General features: G+C 56.9%; 1 protein-coding gene across 1 annotated transcript; it reads right to left on the minus strand.

The window, feature by feature from the left end:
• KLHL36 (kelch like family member 36) lies at positions 1,097–18,717 on the minus strand. The gene is made up of 5 exons (XM_021093726.1): positions 18,567–18,717; positions 15,553–15,631; positions 9,010–10,083; positions 7,354–7,511; positions 1,097–6,604 (listed from the first exon to the last, which is right to left on the minus strand). The coding sequence occupies exons 2-5, from the start codon at positions 15,610–15,612 to the stop codon at positions 6,049–6,051; spliced, it is 1,848 nt and encodes a 615-aa protein (XP_020949385.1). The 5' UTR covers positions 15,613–15,631; positions 18,567–18,717; the 3' UTR covers positions 1,097–6,048.

Raw genomic sequence — 19,743 nt, forward strand, 5'->3', positions numbered from 1 at the left:
CACAAATTGAAGCAAATAGTTTCATTTCAGGACCCAGGACTTTGGGCTGCAATTATGGATCTGAATGAAATTCCTGGTAAAATACAGTCATTAGAAGTACAATGAGAGCAGAAATGAAATGTCCCAGCCTTTTAAAACACAAGAAAACAGTCTGGTTAATTTCTTTTCTCTTTTCTTTTTTTTTTTTTTGGTCTTTTTGCCTTTTCTAGGGCCGCTCCTGCGGTATATGGAGGTTCCCAGGGTAGGGGTCTAATCGGAGCTGTAGCCACCGGCCCACGCCAGAGCTACAGCAACACCAGATCCGAGCTGCATCTGTGACCTACACCACAGCTCACAGCAACGCCGGATCCTTCACCCACTGAGCGAGGCCAGGGATCGAACCTGCAATCTCATGGTTCCTAGTTGGATTCGTTAACCACTGCACCACAACGGGAACTCCTTTCTTTCTTCTTCTTTTTTTTTAATGGCATATCAAAGTTCCCAGGCTAGGGGAGGAGTTCCTGTAGTGGCATGGTGGGAATGAATCCAATGAGGAACCATGAGGCTGCGGGTTCGATCCCTGGCCTCTCTCAGTGGGTTAAGTATCTGGAGTTGCCGTGAGCTGTGGTTTAGGTTGCAGACACAGCTTGGATCTGGCATTGCTGTGGCTTTAGCATAGGCCAGAAGCAACAGCTCCGATTAGGCCCCTATCCTGGGAACCTCCCTATGCCATGGGTGCAGCCCTAAAAAAGAATAAAAAGAGAAGAAAAAAAAAAGTTCCCAGGCTAGGGGTTGAATCGGAGCTGCAGCTGCTGGCCACGGCCACAGCCACAGCCACATGGGATCTGAGCTGCATCTGCAACCTACACAGCAGCTCACGGCAATGGTGGATCCTTAACCAGAGAGGCCATGGATTGAACCTGAATCCTCAGGGTGGATACCAGCTGGGTTCATTACCACTGAGCCACAACGGGAACTCCCAGCCTGGTTAAGTTCCACATTCTGTCTGGGCTCAACGTACATGGGTTCTTTTCCATTTGGGCAGAGAAAAGAGGACTGAAGATTATGACAATAACCACACAAGACTAGGAACGTAATGAGAAAATAAGCCATACCCTAGCAGGCAAATCATTTTTAATGTGTTTTGAGAACTGAATACTCTTTATGGGGTTAGCAACAAAGGGGGAAACAAAACCAACGTGCAGAAAATTAAGAAGAGGTAAGACACAGAAATGCTTTGGGTGTCATCCAATTACAAATACAAAAGCCACAAAGCAAAAAAGTAGCACAGACACAATTACAGATTTCAGTAACATTAGTAGCCAGAATACACCCCATGAATTACTCAACCATCAACTGTCTTTCCAGTTTTGCAAGGGGGCTGGTGCTGAGGATGGAGCTCAGCTGAGCCGAAAGGACTTTACTGCAAATCTGTAAAGACGGCTTAAGGCTCTCTTCTCTTCTCGAAGGAGAGTGACAAGGGAGGGGGTTTCCCTCCGCCCCCTCCACCACTGCTATCTGTGCATTCACGCAATGCTTTTAACTAAGGCCACCAAAAGATAAGTTCTTGAGACCCCCAAAACACCCTGCGAAGCCACAAATTCCATCCATGCAAAATGGAGAAAAAAGAAAGGAACCACCTCCAAAACTCAGGGCACTAACTCGATCAAGCGCAAGAGGGTTCACGGTTGCAGCTCTTGCGCATGTCAGGGTACCAAGTCTGGTTAAAAGAAGGGGTGGACAGGCGCGGCCCCGGCCACGCCCTGGGTTGAGGAATGACCCGTATCAGAAAGGGGACGTATAGATCAGCCCTCGGGTTTCAACTCTGCACGCTCTGTTGAGGTAGGCGCTTTGGAAGGAATGCAGAAAGTCTCAGGGTGTTAGAGGGTCTCCATGACAAAGCAGTGCCCTCTTGCTCAGCTGGGGGCCTAAGATGGTCATCCGCATGGGCCATGTGTGACCTCACACGAGCCGAGGGTTCGTGTTAGCCTGGAGAAGAGCAAGCTCCAAGTCCCAGCCGCGGGGGGGGGGGGGGGGGGGAAGACCCTGGGGCTGAGCCTGGGACACCCGGCCCGTCCAGCACTAGCTCCAGGGGCGAGGGAGGGGGGAGGTGGAAAACCCGGCAGGCAACTACAAAACAGTTATTAGCAAATGGTATCAAAAAGTATCAAAACATTTCAAAAAACTTTAAAAGCTGCCAGGCCTGGCGGACACACAGGGTGGGCTCTGCAGGCACCCGTGGAGCTGCCCTACATTTCAAAGGTTTATGTCAGAGGCCGGGACACCACCCCTTCCCTTCTGAAGAAGCTCAGAAGCCACGGGGACAGTGAAGATGTCCAGGCCACACGGCCGGAGCTGCCCCTCCACGTGTGGGCGCAGGGGTCTGGCATCCTGGCCAAAGGTTCTGAGAACCAAAAGCTTGGTGAGATACTGGCCAAGCCGCATGCCACAAGGACCCAGGAAGGATGGAGGAGGAGGCTGCTAACTGCAGCGGGGAGGGCCTGGGGGAGGGGGCAGAGGGTCCTTCCACTTCCCTGGTTAGGGGCCAGGCACTCGGAACCACAGGTTAATTCACCCGAACTCAGAGCAGGACCCTGGACCTGGGAGGGACTCCCCTCCCCTTGGGCCTCTGGGATCCCATGTGAAACGGGGCACCCTTCTAAATCGCCATGAGGGTAACTTATCATTCCGGGGCGAGGGGAGGGACGCCCCCAGTATAAATGCCCGAGGTTTTCTGCTCAGATCAAGATCTAGAAGTAGTCCGACCTGAAAATCTAGGTTGCTAAAGCAGCAGGAGAGTAAAAACAGATTGAGCCGTATGCGCAAGCAAGCTGCTAGGGTCATCTCTGCACTTTAAACAGCGGAAGGACCACGCTAAGAGACGAGGGCTCTTGAGCTTTTCTAGCCTGCCTCCTGTCTCTCATTACGCGAGTGCCTTAAGCAGACAGGGTTCTAACCTGGGTAAGGAGCAAACTCAAAACCTACTACTAATACGAAGTTAAAACTCTAGTTATTTTTATTAAAAAAAATTTTTTTTTTTTTTTTTTTTGCTCTTTCGGACCACACCTGTGGCACATGGAGGTTCCCAGGCTAGGGGTCCAATCGGAGCCACAGCCACAGCCACGCGGGATCTGAGCAGCATCAGCGACCTCCACCACGGCTCACGGCCACGCTGGATCCTTCACCCACGGAGCGAGGCCAGGGATCGAACCCGCAACCTCAGGGTTTCTAATTCGATTCATTTCTGCTGCGTCATGACAGGAACTCCAACCTCTAGTTCTTTAAAAGTAAGGAAACAAAATCAAAACCTGAAGAAAAGCCCATCATGCCCATTTTGAAAGATCGAAATAAGATGATCCAAGAGTCCTCAAGGCTCAGCGCAGCGGCGTCCGCCCGAAGAATGGCCAAAGCTGCCACTTCTGTCTCATGAGGGCAGCCGGGAGAACGCGGGCCCTTGCCACTGTGCAACCACACTATGCCATGATGCTGCCGTTCAAATGCTCCCTGCACAGGACCCCCCACCCCCGCTCTGCTCATCCGGCTGACGAGCCGTTTTCTGCATTCTTGGTTGGACTGCACGGCGCGGTGCTTTCCGTCTTAAACACACAGATGGCAGAGGCCGGCCACGGCGCCCTCGCTCTGCTCTTCCGCATCTGGGCAGACACTGCGCGTGGGTCACTGCGAGCCCCTCCGCAGCCCCCGAGGAGCTCGCAAACCTTTCTCAGCCCAGTGGAGCCACCGCCAGCTCTTGAAGCTGATCTACAAAAGGCCACTTCCTCATCAAGTCCGCCTTTAAAAGAACGCTCGCCACCTCGATCAGGTCACCACTCTGAGGCGTGGACGTGGCAAACATCCTTCATGGCGCCAAGAGAGACAGCGCAGAACGTCAGGTGCAGGGCCCGGGATGCGACCCACAAGGCACAAGAGCGTCGGAACAGAGACCAGCACCACACCTCTATCCTGGGACACGTCCAGCCGTCAAAGGTACGAGCGGCGTGGGCTAAAAATGCATCGCCGTCCTCTTCCTAAGGTCAGAGCCCTTCCGCTCCCCGAAGCACGGGTGGTTCTACGTGCGCGGCCTGCCCTGCCCTGCCCCTGGACTCTGGTTGAACAAGCACCTCTCCGCTCCTGGGCTGAGCGAGGAACAATAAACCACAGGTTCTGTGCCTTCTAAAGGGTCTTCGAATAAGGAAACTTTTCTGGAATAGGAAGGGGCAAGCTATCCTGAGCTGGCAGTAGTTCTGCAAAACGTGTTTTATGGAGAGCTGGAGTAGGTTTGAGACAAAAAAAGAGAGGGTGGGGTTTCAGACCCAACGAAGTCTGGAAATGCCGGGCTGATGGAGGATTAACAGGTACCGGAGGACTCCCCAGAGCCTTTAACAGACCACAGTGGTGTATAAAAGGCCTCCGAGAAAATGGACACTATTTTTGGTTTGACTGTACACCTTACAGAACCTCCCAAGAGCGTGTAAGCCTTTAGCAACTTCCATATGCACGGAACCAGCTCAAAATGCAGACAGGTCGCAAGAGAGGGCAGGCATTTGGGTACTGACGCTTTCAGCTCCCGCCTGCTCGCGGCTCCCCTGTCACCCCAGAAAGAAGCCCATCCAAGACATCCCAGGCCTTCAGGAGAAGGGAAGGGAGTGCAGCAAGGAGACAGAGAAGCAGAGAGAATGTGAACCAGAGGCTCATTCCGAGAGCAGGGCTGATGGTAAATCTTGAAGCGTTTGCATCTCTACAACCGGACCTCAGCCAGAGTTAGATCATTCACCCCTCCCTTGGCTGGGGATTAAAACCCAGCCCACTCCTGTCCCCTTGCGGACACCCGAAGGGGGACACAGCAGTGACAGTCTGTTACAGTCACTGCAGGAGCCAACGCAGGGGGGTGGTCACACCTCCCAAAAGGAGGTGCCGAATCCACTTCCAAGGCTCCTACAGACGGAAACAGCTTAAGCCCTGGGAGGAGCCTGGGCGTGCTCGCACTCGGTGGCTTAAGGATGATGGGGAAATAGCTCCAGACTTGCTCAGGAATGCAGCCTGAAGCATAAAGCTGCTGGGCAGCAGTGGGCTGGGACCAGGGTCCGGGGTCTGGCGCCTGGCGCAGGGGTCGGGGAGGCGCTGGGCTAACCTGACCACCTCCTCCTGCCCAGGGCCAATGCGCCCTCAGGCCGTGGGCGCCTCCTGTGGCTTCTGGGAGCAGGAGTCACAGAAAACAATTCTAGGAGCTCCTCTCTTCTTTCCTGAGAAATCCCTGGAGATCTTCAGGCCTCAGTGCGTCGGTGATCTAAGAACTGTGGGTTCCAGGAAAGAGCAAAAGGAAAAAGCACAATTACAGAAACACGATCACAAAGAGCCTCGGGCCTTCTCTCCGTGATGACCGACAGCCCGCAAGAATTCGGAAGGTCACCAAGCAGGAGCAACAGGATTGTTTAGAAGCAGCAGCCACCTGCAGGAGAAACCCCGGTGGGGACACCTCCCTGGCGAGAGGTCTCCCGTGTCACCTGGCTGCCCAGCGCGCACGCGGGTGACCCCTGGTCACTCAGGCACCCACAGGGGCCTCTGTGTCCCACTGGGGAGACGAACATGCTGGATGCCTGAACGAGGCTGAGGCCGTCATTCCAGGAAATGGTTACAAGGGGTTCCAGGCACTTCCCCCCCCGCCTCCTGGTGGTTTCAGAATGGACAATTCCGACGTGGGGCCCAGGAACCTGATTTTTTAACAGCTCAGCCAGGGTTGGGGAGGTGTGGACTAGGGGGTCTGAAATGTCCCACCAAAGCCCTTTGTTTCATTACAAAAATGTGGGCATCGCCCCTGCCCCAGCTACTCACGGGGGACAGTCAGGGGATGGTCAGGGGACACCCCAGGGACTTGGAACATGGGAGGCAGCAGGCAGGCACAGGGACTGCGCCTGCCTGGGGCCGGGTTTAATTATTCAAGCAGGATGATATGCAAAGTTATAGAGAAGATTTAATCGGTCACTGTGGTGTCACAGAAATGCCAAAAATCATAAAAGTAAAAAAAAGCTGCGAAGTCGTACACAACGGTGCCAGGACTCCGCCCGGGGGCGGTCACTGGCCGCGGTCCTGGGGCCGCTTGCCTTTGCCCTTCTTCTTCTTGTCCTCCAGGCGTGGCGTCAGGGCGCAGACGCAGGCGGACACGCCGGCGATGGCCTTGGGCAGGTCGGTGCCCTTGCTCCACTTGTCCTTCTCGCGGTCGTAGACCTGCACGGTCTTGGAGAAGGCCGTGTTCTCCCAGCTGTAGCCGCCCAGGATGTAGATGCGGCCCTGCCACACCGCCACCCCCGACTCGCTGTTGGCCTGCAGCAGCGGCGCCACGCGGGTCCACTGGTTGCACTGCGGGCTGTAGGCCTCCACGCCCAGCACGTCGAAGCGCTCCATGGACTCGATGCTGTCGTCGCTGCCGCCGATGGAGTAGATGCTGTCCCCCAGGCTGCACATGCTGTGCCAGCCGCGCGCCGTGGGCATGGGCCGCCGCTCCTCCCACACGTCCGTCCGGTGGTCGTAGCACAGCAGGTTCTTGCGGTAGGGCCCGATCTGGTAGTCGTGGCCCCCCGAGATGTACACGAAGTCTTTGTAGATGGTGCCCGCGTGGCCATACGTGAACCTGCGGAGACAGGAATGGACGCGCGGATGGATGGACGGACGGAGAGGGAGCTCGGGGCTGCGCCGGGCTCACCCCAGCCTCGCTCTCACCCCAGACACCCTTGTGACTCCCGGGGATGGAGGCCCCAAGACGCCCGGACGTGCCCGCAGCAGCCTGGTTCAGGAGGTGCGCTGGCAGGTTCGACGACAGGGAACTGGACAGAGTAACGCAGGCACCTCCGCCAAACCTGACGGTAACTAAGGCAGTGGACGGACGTCTCGGTGCCGGGACACTAAGAACAGGAAGGGACCCAACCCTGGCGCGTCTCCCGCGTGTGCCGGACGCCGAGGGGGCCCAGAAGGCCTCAGCCCGCCCTACAGGGTGGGTGTCTCACCACGCCCCCTTCACAGAGGAGGAAACAGGGAGTCAGGTGGACGATGGGTAACCCCCCAGCCCCTGAACGCCTCCTGCCCGAAGGCAGAGACGCTGCCAGGAAACTCTCACTCTCACGACGCAGCACGCGCCCCCTGAATCTCAGGAAGGGACGGGACTCAGCAACGCAGGGACGTTTGTCTCAGCGGCAGAGGGACGCCTGCACTAGGATGGCCCAGAACAGGCACCCTGACCCATCACCACCACGCCCTCTGCTCCCCAAATCTACCTGCTGTCAGCTACAAGCCGGTAGATTCTTCCTGGAATCGGAGGCCAAAATATCCAGGGAGGGAGGTGGGCTGAGCGGTAACCCAAAGTCGCCACAAAACCCCCATCACCTTGGCAAGCCGGCCACGTAGGACCAGGAGTCCGTCTTGGGACTGTAGGTCTCTACCGAAGAGAGAGCTCCGTTCTCATTCCGGCCACCGACGGCCACCAGCATGTCCTCAATGGACGCAAGGTAGAAATCCACGCGGCGCTGGTTCATGGAGGCCACCTAAGGGGCGAGACACCTGTTCCTTCCCCTCCCCAGACCTGCGTCAGCGTCAGCATCCAGCCCCATGTCCCCAAACATGCTCCACGGAAGGCACAACCCGGGAGGGTGAGGCGGTGGCCACTCGAGTCTGGGAAGGGAGCCCGACTTGAAGAAAGAGGGGCTCTCAAGGCGGGATGTCTCAGCGCCCCCGGGACCCTCGAGCCTATGCGAGTCCCCAAGAAGAGGGCTGGAGAACGCATTTCCTGAAACCTGTCTGGCCACGTGGCCAACCTCATGGGCTGGAATTCTGCGGGACAGCCTGCTCAGAAGTGCTGATGCAGGGATTTCCTGAAATAAAAGCTCATCTCCCCGGCCCTGCTCCATCCGGTATTTCTTGGTTCGTGCTGCCTGCCATCCCGGCAGAGGGAAGAAAGCAGCGCTGAGCGGGAAAAGGGCAACAGAAGAGCCACGTTTCATTGTTTCTTTTTTAAAAAGCCATCCAGGCAGGACACACAAGTGAACACAGTACCACAGGAGACCATACATTTGGGCGGCCACCACTAGGACGGTGTTGGGGACAGGCTGCCTGGCCGGGAGCCTCCTTCTGGGGGCGAGACCGAGACTTTGGTTTTCGATGTTTGAGAATAAAACTAAAGATCACCTGAGTCTGTTCTGAGCCTTCAGCTCAGAAAGACACTAAGTGCAGTAAAAGGACGGAGGTGTGAGCAGGAAGACTGAGACGGGCATCTGTGGGTGGCGCTCTGGTTCTAGAGAGAAAAGGAGTGCACCTGCCAACCGGCCGCCCCGGAGGCCTCCGCGCCCCCATTCCTGGGGAGGGGGAGCTGAAATGTGCAGAGCGCAAGGAAGGGGTCTGAGACCCCCGGCTACCATTGAGCAGAGCCGGGGTGAGAACCTGGGTCTGACACCAAGACCCTGGCTCTTCCCGGAATGAGTGCCACACCTGCTGGAGGCCACAACCCCTACCAGAAGGGAGCCTTCGTGGCCTCCTTCAACCAGCTCCAAACCTCTTCCCAAAGAGGAGCCTGGCGGAGACGCTGAGACACAGGAGGCGGCTGGAGCCACGGGTCAGGTTTTCAGACCGGTCCCAACCCTTACGGTGGCCGCTAGCTTCCTGAGGCCACTTACACTCAAATGTAAATTAACTACAATAAAATAACGTTGCAAACTCAGTTCTTCAGTCCCACAGGCCAAAGTCCCAGCGCTCAGCTGCCACGTGTGGCCGGTGGCTACTACACGGGACAGCAGGGATGCCGCACGTTTCTGTCAGTGTGGAAAGTTCGACCGGTCGGCGCTGCTCTGGACACCGACTGCCCCGGCACGAGGCGGCTGGTCAGCCTCCCGGCCCCCACCCAGGGTAGGGACGGTGGCGCGTCCCTGTACCATCACACCTCGCTCAGCAGCAGGACAGTGGTCAAGGCCCGAGGGGGAGGGGGCGGTCAAGGCTAGGTTACGATCAAAAGTCCTCAAGAGTAAAGAAATAATCTGGCTTTAATCTCACCTTGATCCACTGTTTACAGCGGGGGTCATACCTATAAAGAAGATTGGACGCCGCATCCCCTCCGTTGTCCCGCGAGAAGCTGCCGCCCGCGATGAAGATGAAGCCCCCCAGCACGGCGACACAGTGGTGGCTCCGCCGGGCCGGCAGGGGCGTCTCCTTGACCCACTGCTCGTTCTGGGCGTCCAGGTAGCAGGTGTCGTCACTGAGCTCCAGACACCGCTCGGAGACCTCGCCGCCCACGAAGAGCAGGCGCTCCTGGTTGGTGCGCAGGGCCGTGCGCTTGGTCTGCATGACCGGCTGCGCCGCCAGGCTGTTGTGGTAGCGCACGGCCTCCTCGATGAAGCCCTCGCAGTTGGCCTCCCGCGGCAGCAGCGCGCACACGGCCGGCTTGACGCGGTGCAGCAGGTCGTTCTTGGGGATGAGCGGGAAATGGATGTTCTCCAGCACCTCGAAGGCGTGCGCCTCGCGCTCGGGCTGCTGCGTCAGCCACTGCAGGGCGGCCTGCAGCAGGTCGTGCTCGCACTCCCGCTGCACGTCACTGCTGCCCAGGTAGAGGCACAGCTTCTGCATGGAGATGCTCTGCAGGAAGTCGGGCGTGAAGGACAGCGTGCCGAAGCGGCTGAGGATGAAGCCGTCGATGAAGGCGTCCAGCCGCTTGAGGCTGTAGATGGAGGCCAGCTCCTGCAGGTACAGGTAGTTGTCCTCGCTCACCTCCTGCTCCAGGTACTCGCAGCAGAAGTCCACCGCCGTCCAGATCTGCAGCAGGTGGGCCGTCTCCAGGATGTAGTCGATGTTGCCGCCGTCCAGCACCAGCTCGCCGCCATACAGGAAGTCCACCACGGCCTTGAGCCCGATGTAGGAGGCGCCCACCAGCTCCACCTCCTTCTGGAAGGCCTCGCGCATGCCCAGGGTGAACATGGAGTTGAAGTAGTCGCTGCACACGGCCAGCAGGTTGCGGTGGGCCGGCACGCGCTGCTCGTCAGCCACCAGGACCACGTCGCAGAAGAGGCCACGGAGGCGCTGCTCATTCAGCCGCTGCAGCACCGTGGTCGAGTGGTCGGCCCAGCGGTACACCTGCGGGGGGGGGGGGGCACACGTCAGGGGGGAGAGGGCTGCCAACCCGCCCCCGCGAGGAGGCCCCGTGATCAACCTGGGGCCCAAGATCAGCATTTCAAACACAGCAGAGAGAGTTCCCTGGTGGTCTAGTGGTTAGGACCTGGCACATTCTCCGCTGCAGCCTGGGTTCCATGCCTGGTCTGAGGACTGAGATCCCATCGCAAGCTGCAGCATGCCCTTGCCCTGGCCAACATGAAAACCCAACCACACAGCGGAACGAGGGAGAAGAGGACACAGAGCAGCCGAGGGTCCGGGCGCCTCCAGAAAGCAAAGCCGCTCGTGTGTGCGTGTGTACTGGCACAGTTCCTTTTCTTCCTTCTTTATAAACTCTTAGCTCGGTCTTTCTTTTTCCTGTTCTTTCATCCTTCTTTCCCTTCTGTCTTCTCCCTCTCTTCTATGAACAGAATGCCTGAAAGTTTTCTCCCCTCCCTGCCGTCCTCCCTCTCCACTCGCCAGGCTGGCGCACGGAGTTTGGAAACGCTGTCCTGCGAGGGCTGTGCAGCTGGGGGGGTGCAGCCCCAAAGCCGAAGCTGCTGGATCCCCGGGCCCCTGCTCTGCAGCGTTGTGACCGCACTGAGTCTGGAGCAGCCTCTGAGCCTCCGTCCCTGGCCTCACAGGGAGGGGTCGGGGGGTGGGCTGTGAGCCAGAGCGTGGCCCGAAGCAGGACAGCCGAGGAGAGTCAGTGGCCGCGGCCGTCAGCTAGGCGGAGGTGCAGCGCTGACAGGTACGCCCCGGAGAGCAGCCCAGGGATGAGGCGGGTCCCCGAGACTTAGCAGCAGATCCAGACAGACGTGCTCGGGGGCCTCACTTGCAGAAGCACGGCTTCACCAGTCATTGCCAGGGTGAAAAGAGACACCTCTGAGATGCAGGAGCACGGTCTCTTCCTGGAGCTGACGGGCCACGCATCGTGCTAAGCACTCAAGATGCACACTCCTCTGGGGAGCACAAGAACCCCCGGGGGACTGCCAATTAGAACCCCATTTACCCAGGCGAGGGAAAATCAGGATTGGAGAGACTAAGAAACCTGCCCAGAGTCCCACAGCAACTGAGGGGCAGGGCTGGGATCGGACCGAGGTCTGACTCCAGAGCCTAAACCTGTAACCACCAGGCTACCCTGGAATTAGCAAATCAATCAATACAAACACTTAATAGGAATGAATGAAATCAGTTCAGATGGGTGGATATTTACGGACTGTTACCTGCCTGCCCTGGGCTTTTGAGGATGCAAAACCTCACACCTGGACAACGGTTTCTAAATCCCTGAAGAACTAACTATGCTTTGGGCTTTCAGGATGTGCCACGCTGCTGTATTAATTCCCTATAAAAGCAACGAGAAAATTCAGCGTATAGAAAAAGAGACGGCTCAGAAATATCAGCCAGGTAGGAGGGCCTGAGCAGGGCACGGGGGTAGAAGGGCAGGGCAGGGGGCTGAGGGCTCAGCGGGGTGAGCACCTGGGGGACTGGCTCCTGGGACCCTAGGGGTTACTTCTCAACGCGTGGCCCACGGCCAAGGCGGCTTTTCCTTCCTCCCAAACCTGCTCCTCCCTGCCTCTGATGCATCATTTCCCTGCGGCCCTTTCTCGTCCAGCCGATTTCAGCTCCGTCCATGCGAGAGCCTCGGCGACGGCCTCACCTCTGAGGATGCCAAGAGCTGTTCCCCAAACGTCCTCCGCTTCCCAGCCGAGGGAGCCAGGCTGTGCTGCCTGACGTTCCAGGAGGGCTTCGTGAGCGTCCACACACGGATATCCCTGTTTGTTCGGGTTAGTCAGAGGGCCAGGCTGGCCTGGCTGTGGCTTCTCATTAAGCAGGAATGGTTTGGGCTCCAGTTCACTCTGGCTTGGGGCCCTCTTGGGAATGGAGTGAAGGGAGGAAATACAAAAGCACTACAGCATGGAGTTCCCTGGTAGCCTAGCAGTTAAGGATCTGGCGTTTTCACTGCTGTGGCTCAGGTCACTACTGTGGCTTGGGTTCAAACACTGGCCTGGGAACTTCTGCATGCCACAGATGTGAGCTACCCCCACCCCAAAAAATAAAAATTTATAAAGCATTAGAGCAGCGGGCTATCGAGTCATGGGGAGGCTGATGTCACCGAAAGCAAGTGGGGGCATCAGGCTTCTGGCGGCCACCCTGGGCTCCCAGCTGTCTCTAAGCTGGTGGGGGCGCTGGAACTACTGCACTTGAATGGGGGTCTCGTGTAAACAGGGCAACAGCCCTGGGGAGGGGTGGGGGCAGGGGAAAGCCCAGGAAGACAGCTGCCAGGGGAGACACCTGCTCCCCGGAGCCAGGCCGGGACCGGGAGTCTGTGCCAAGGAGGTCGGTGCGCTCTCCACCTGCGTCTTGACTCGAGCGCATGTCCGCTCACCTAGTGTGACAGCAGAGATGAGAACGAAAATGGACAAACGTCGCTTCCTGACTCCAAAGGGGCATCAGTAACCAAGTTACAGCATTTCTCACAATTTAGAAACGTGGAGCCCCCACATTCTCCTATGGTATTAACCCTGTTTGTTCTCTTGGGTTTGTTTTTTGATCTTTTTTTTGTTTTTGCCTTTTTAGGGCTGCACTTGTGGCATACAGAAGTTTGCAGGCTAGAGGTTGAATCGGAGCTGCAGCTACTGCCACAGCCATAGCAACTTGGGATCGGAACCACATTTGTGATCTACACCATAGCTCATGGCAACGCCTGATCCTTAACCCACTGAGCGAGGCCAGGGATTGAACCTGCGTCCTCGTGGATCCTGTTCCTGTTCATTACTGCTGAGCCATGACGGGAGCTCCCTCTTATTTTGCGCCTTAATCAGAGGCTGGGCAAGGTGAAGACACATACGTGCTCAGGGTCTAACACAGGACAGAAAGCAGCAGGTAGGGAGTATTTTCTATTAAAAAAGATTTCTGGGGAGTTCCTGTCATGATGCAGAGGTTAACAAATCCGACTAGGAAGCATGAGGTTCAGGGTTCAATCCCTGGCTTTGCTCAGTGGGTTAAGGATCCGGTGTTGCCGTGAGCTCTGGTGTAGGTTGCAGACGCAGCTCAGATCCCCCATTGCTGTGGCTCTGGTGTAGGCCGGCGGCTACAGCTCCGATTAGACCCCTAGCCTGGGAACCTCCATATGCCTCGGGATCGGCCCTAGAAAAGGCAAAAAGACCAAAAAAAGAAAAAAAAGAATTCTGCATCAAAGTGGATCAACACACTTAGAGCAGATCCATGACGAGTGGCAGACACACCATGGAAGACTCCACCACTATGAGAAAGGTACAAGCCACCACCACCCAAGGCCACTGGGGTGAACCCAGAAGCAGGATGACAAGAGTGAGGAGCTGGGCACGCAGAGGCCTGCCCTCATCTCCATTTATAAGTGCAAGGGCAGGCAGACCTGCAGGACCGGAAGCTGGCAGGGTGGCTGTCCGGTTCTTTAATTTACCTGGGTGCTGGCTGCACGGGTGTGCTGAATATTGAGAAAAACAAGGGAATATTATGATTTGGGCATTCCACCCGGCCCCCCCGCCCGTTTTTGGCCACAGCCACGGCATATGGAAGCTCCCAGGTCAGGGATCAGATTCAAGCCACATCTGCCACTATGCAGCAGTAGTGGCAATGCCGGATCCTTAACCCACTGCACTGAGGCCGGGGACTGAACCGGCGCCTCCACAGAGACAAGCCGGATCACTAACCCACTGCACCACAGCAGTAACTCCTGGGTGCGTTTTAAATATAAAAAATGAGGAACAGTACACAATGAGGCAAGGGATAGAGAAGCCTACTCCTAAAAGCTTCCATTCAGAGAGAAACAAGCTGGGCATCTGGCGTGAAGGGACAAAGATTTCTAGCGCTACGAACTTAGAAAGCTACACTGTCTCTGCAGCCAAGCTCTGAAACAAAGCCCCTTTGAGTCGGCAGTGGGACCGGGCTTTCGCAGCGGATAAAGCCAGGCTTGGCAGGGCCTTCCCGGTCACTCAGATGGAAACAGGGGACCATTTCTCAGGGGAACCAACCTCTCCTGAAAATCACAGCCCTCTTTTTCTTTTTCACACATCTGTCCAACCGCATTCCCCTTCCTTCTCCTCGCATCAATAGGCTGCTCGTAATTTCCTTTTGTCTACAGTGCTCTTGGCTTTGCTTTTTTCTTTTCTGGCCACACCTGTGCCACGTGGGAGGTCCGAGGTCAGGGAATGAACCCAAGCCACAGTGGTGACAACGCTGGACCTTTAACCTGCTGAGCCACCAGGGAACTCCCAAAGTGGTATTTCCTAATCTTTTTTTCAGTCTGCTTTTATGGTTAAGGCATTTTTTCATAACAGCTCACCATTTTTTTTTTTTTTTTTTTTTTTTTTTTTTTGCTTTTTAGGGCCACACCCGTGGCATATGGAAGTTCCCAGGTTAGGGGTCAAATCAGAGCTACACTGCCAGCCTACACCACAGCCACAAAAATGCCAGATCCTTAACCCACTGAGCAAGGCCCAGGATTGAACCTGCATCCTTATGGATACTAATCAGATTCATCTCCGCTGAGCCACAATGGAAACTCCTCACCAAGCCATTTTAACACCATATATAGTCTGTACATCCGCACGTATGCTGTGGGTACAGCTGGGCTTTATATTGGAAAAGAGTAAAATTCTTTCCACAGCTCTCAGGGTCCACTCCGCCTCCTGATGGGCAATATTAGCCCCATGGAGAATCTACGACCTAAGGTAACCATGACATTCCGTCTTCAAAAAAGGACACTCAGTAATAACTTAGGATTATACATATTTATAAAGGGACAGGTATAAGCAGGGACTGGACTGTCCCCAGACTGCCCCCCCCCAAGTCACCTGAGGAGTTGGCTTAAGGTAGAGACTTCCTGGTCCTGCTCTCAGATTTTACGTCTGCAAGTCTGGGGTCGGGCTGGGCAAGGGCACGTCTAATGAATCACCTGCCCCCCGCCCCGCCCCCGGCATGACACAGGTCGGCAGCCTCGCCTTGGGGAACCCACCCCGATTGCTCCCAGGGTCCCCGAAAGTCACGAGCAGGGAAAGACTCCCTCGGGGCCCTTAACATCCGGGTATGCGAAGTGCTGCCCCGCCACAAGGATGGGGGCTGGCTTCTCCATGGACACCTCAAAAATGCCACGGAGGTGTCCGTGGAGAAGGCAGCCCCCACCCTTATGGCATCTACCCTGTCCCATGGCCTCTACCCTGTCCTGCAGACCTCTTAGAGGCACGGTGCAGGGTAAACGAGGCGGGCTGTGTTTCAAACAGCCCGCGCACCCCCCACTCCCACTTGCTCTGATTTTACGACTCTGCCACTCCTAGCCTGTGCCACTTCTGGGGCATCATTAAGGAGATGAATACTGCCACCAAGAACCGAAAATGAGCCTGTGAATACGAATGAGCTCATGAGAAAGAGCTCACGCAATGTGCCCAGGCGGCGAGCGACCCATCCACAGACCTTTGACGACTCGCTGATCTTGTACGGCCGAGACACTCGCGTCTGCCGGCTTCCTTCCATGATAAAGGAGACGGCAGCCCTGCAGGAAGAACAGGACTTCTGAGCGTGGAGCAGTAACTCTAGATCATGCACGAATCGCTGGCTCTGCTGGCAGGCATCAATGGCAGCAAGAGCGACACGACCACCCGCAGCAAAGGAGAGAAAACTGTACCGCGGACTCTCTTAGGCTGAGAGCTTTTAACACATGTTCCGTCTCACCTACAATCCCACCGCATCGTGTGTCTTAGCCCCCCTCCTACAAATACCTACCTTTCGACGCCTGATCGCAACAGGGCCTTTTCCACAGATCAGGATGACAATGACAAGAGTCACCGTTTCAGAGCCCAGATGGGGGCCTTAAGGGGTGGACAAGCACCCCATCATGGAACTCCCACAACTACCCGGCCAGGCTGATGCCACTGACACCACCGTTACGCACGAGGACGTTGAGCTCAAGGTCACAAAACTAGTGGATGGTGAGGAAGCCAATCGGAATCCGTCCAGCTTCAAAAGTGGACAGACACGGGCCCTTCCCCAGGATGCTCTATGAACACGGTCCAGTCTTGGAGAGACTAACATTTCATGAAGTCAAGAATGCAGCGCCGTCACGCCTACCAAGCATCAAATATGGTGTAGACCCAGGCACTGTCTTAAGTGCTTTTCCGTCGTCACGGGTTTAATCCCCACCACAACCCTAGGAGGCCTGAACTGCCACCATCCTCCGTTCACAGAGGAGGAAGCTGAAGGCAGTAAGGGGAAGTGACTTGTCGATCGAGCGTTACACACAGGAAAGAGAGGCAGAGTTAGGATTTTTTTCTTTTTTTTGGTCTTTTGTCCTTTTTAGGGCCGCACCCTGGGCATTTCGAGGTTCCCAGGCTAGGGGTCTAATCAGAGCTGTAGCCACCGGCCTCCGCCACAGACACAGCCACGCCATCTCTGAGCTGCGTCTGCGACTTACACTACAGCTCGTGGCAACACTGGATCCTTAACCCACTGAGTGAGGTCAGGGATCAAAACCGCAACCTCATGGTTTCTAGCCGGATTCATTTCCGCTGAGCCACGACAGGAATGCCTCTTTTTTTTTTAATAAGATTTTTTTTAATTTATTTTTTATTTTTAGGGCATATGGAAGTGCCCGGGCTAGGGGTCGAATCTGAGCCACATTTGTGAACTACACCACAGCTTTTGGCAATGCCAGATCCTTAATCCACTGAGCAAGGCCAGGGATCGAACCCACATCCTCATGGATACCAGTCAGAGTCTTAATCCTCTGAGCCGCAATGGGAACTCCGGATTTAGGATTTCAACCTAAGGAGGCTTTCATGCTCTTAACCCTTAGGCTCTTCCACCTGGCCTTTAAAAAAAAAAAAAGTGCTCACAGGCAGGAAACTTTGGCTGGGGACATATGTCCCACCACAAATATCCAAGATAAACTTGAAAAGGCAAGTTAACCTCTCTAGACTTCAAGGTTGAGTTTATGGAGTGGGCTGGTGTAGCAGGCAATGTTAAAAGTTTCTTCCAGCTTTGAAATGCCAGGCAACTCACTAAGAGCACTGAGCTGGGCTATGGGGGACCTCGGAGGATGGGAGCACACAGAGAAAGGATGAGGCCAGCAGTGTGGGCACGGGTCACAAACTGGCACTGACGGTTTGAGAAGGAATTTTTCTGAGTTGAGAAGAGTCAATCTGTCACCGAGTGAACACTTTGTTGATAGAAAATCATGTGACAAGCAGTCAGCACAGTGTCAAGACAATCAGGGACACACAGAGGTGGTGGCAGTGTCCCCCCTGGAGGAATAAAACTGGGCACAGTCCATCCTGCCGACTTCCTGGGGGAAGGAAAGGACAACCAGATTTCTCTGGACCAATCAGCAACTCTGTGACAAAGACCAGCCGCCCCTGCCCCTGTCCTTTCTGACTCCCCCTCGGATGCTGAGGGGGCTCAGAGAGGGGGGATGGGAAGGACCCGGGCCTCCTTGCGCTGCCTCCTACTCACCCCTAACTTCTCTGTTTCACCTGCATCCTCTAAGACAGGTACCACCATTGTTTCTGACATCCAGGCTCAGGTGGCCGTGGGACCCACCCAAGGTCACACAGCAGAAAGTCTCCCTCATCCCAGGCAGCCAGTCAGGGCTCAGGTTTGACCTCAGTGCTAAAAGCTTTCTTGTCTAGGCCAAGATTTCTAGAGAGCGTCTCCCCTTGTGGAGGCTCCCTTTTGTCTGCGGGCAGGTGGTTTGGGGCCAAGGGCTACAGGAGTGTTGGGTGTCAGCTGCTTCCATGCTTGCTGAAAGCAGGTGACGGGTCAAGGCCATCCGTGGGGACAGCGGCAATCCCCAGTTTGGTGTAAAAAGGTCTTTCGGTAAACACGGGAACAGAGGCCACCTCAGGCCAGGAGGGTCCCCAGGGAGCCTCCTCTTCGGGTTCTTTCCCCGGGTTTCGACCCAGATCCCAGATCCTGCCCGACCTCAGCACTGACGGAGACAGCATCGTTGAGATGGGAGCGGATGCCCGCGGGCACTCACACGTCCCGGGCCTCGCCGGCGGGGTCTCCGGGGACGTCGCTGTCCCTCGCTCGGACCCGGCACCCCCTGGCGGAACTGCCGGTACAACGGCCGCCCGGGCAGGCTCGAGCCGGCTAGGAGGAGGCGGAGGGAGGCGAAGCTGGGTCGCGCCGGGGGCCAGCAACCGCGGCGGGACGCGGGGACACTCAGCTGGGCCGCGCGGGGCTGGCCGCCCAGGCCGCACCTCCACCTGCGGGGGCGGCGGCCCCCTCCTCCCACCCCGCGACCGCCCCTCCGCCCGCCCCGCCGCCCTCCCGCCATCCCCGGAGCACAAAGGGATCCCGGGGGCGGGGCGGGGGCGCAGCTCGCGGGGCCCGGGACCCCGGTGAGGCCGGCCCGCCCCCCGCCCCGGCCCCCGGACGGCGCGCGGCTCCGGCTGGGCCCGGGCAGGAAGGGGGCGCGCGCAGAGGCCCACCTGAGAGGGCGCGCTACGGGCGCGGCGCGGGGAGCCCCGGCGGCGGGGCCGGGCGGGCGGGGCGGCGGGGCCCGGGCGCCGGAGCCCGCAGGCGGGCCGGGTGCGCGGCCATGGCTCCGCCAGGAAGTGCGACGCCGAGGGCGGAGGCGCGCGCGGCCAATGGCGGCGGCCGGGAGGGGGCGGGCTCAGGCGGCGCGGGGGCGGGGCCTGCGCGGGGGGCGGGGCGCGCGGGGGGCGGGGCGGGGCGAGGGCTGGGTCCGCGCCCACACTTGGCGCTCAGCCCTGGGCTGCCCCCGGCTCGGTCGCTGCCTGGGCGCGCCACACACGGTCACGCATCGCGAAATGCGTAGTGGGGGTCGCCCGCCATTCCAGGCATAGGGACACGGAGCGGACGGGACGGGCACGGTCCCAGGCCTGGGGGGAAGTGAGCGGCTGGCCGAGACCTGAGCGCTGGGAGGTGACAGCGCAGTGGCATCTTCCAGCCATCACCTCCTTCCAGTCTTAGGTCCAGTCTTAGGGCGAAGGTCCCCTGCATGCACCCTAAGGCGAGGCCTTCGCCTACTCCTCTGTTTAAAGTCACATTCTCTCTCTTCACTTCCAGCTTTACGTTTCATTTAGCCTTACCATTGTATAATCTTCTGGATCTTTTTTTTTTTTTTTTTTTTTTTTTTGTCTTTTTGCCTTTTCTAGGACTGCTCCCTTGGCATATGGAGGTTCCCAGGCTAGGAGTCCAATCGGAGCTGTAGTTGCCCGCCTACGCCATAGGCGCAGCAACGCGGGATCCCAGCCGCCTCTGCGACCTACACCACAGTTCACGGCTACGCTGGTCCTTAACCCACTGAGCGAGGCCAGGGATCGAACCAGCTACCTCCTGGTTCCTAGTCAGATTCGTTAACCACCGAGCCACGACGGGAACTCCCTGGATCATTTTCTTATTCATTTGACTTATTGACCCTCTCCCCCACTAGAAACCCTCTAGGGCAGCAGTTACCTTTGGTTTTATTCCTAGCTGGGCCCCCACCTAGTAGGTGCTCAGCAGAGTGAATAAATTTAACCATCACAGATCTATCATGGTCAAACTTACACTACAGCATGGATGAACCTTGAAAACATAATAAGTGAAAGAACACTACGTAAAAGGACATATATTGCATGATTCCATTTATGTAAAGTTTCC

This window comes from Sus scrofa, chromosome 6 (assembly GCF_000003025.6).
Source record: "Sus scrofa isolate TJ Tabasco breed Duroc chromosome 6, Sscrofa11.1, whole genome shotgun sequence".
Classification (NCBI taxonomy): Eukaryota; Metazoa; Chordata; class Mammalia; order Artiodactyla; family Suidae; genus Sus; species Sus scrofa.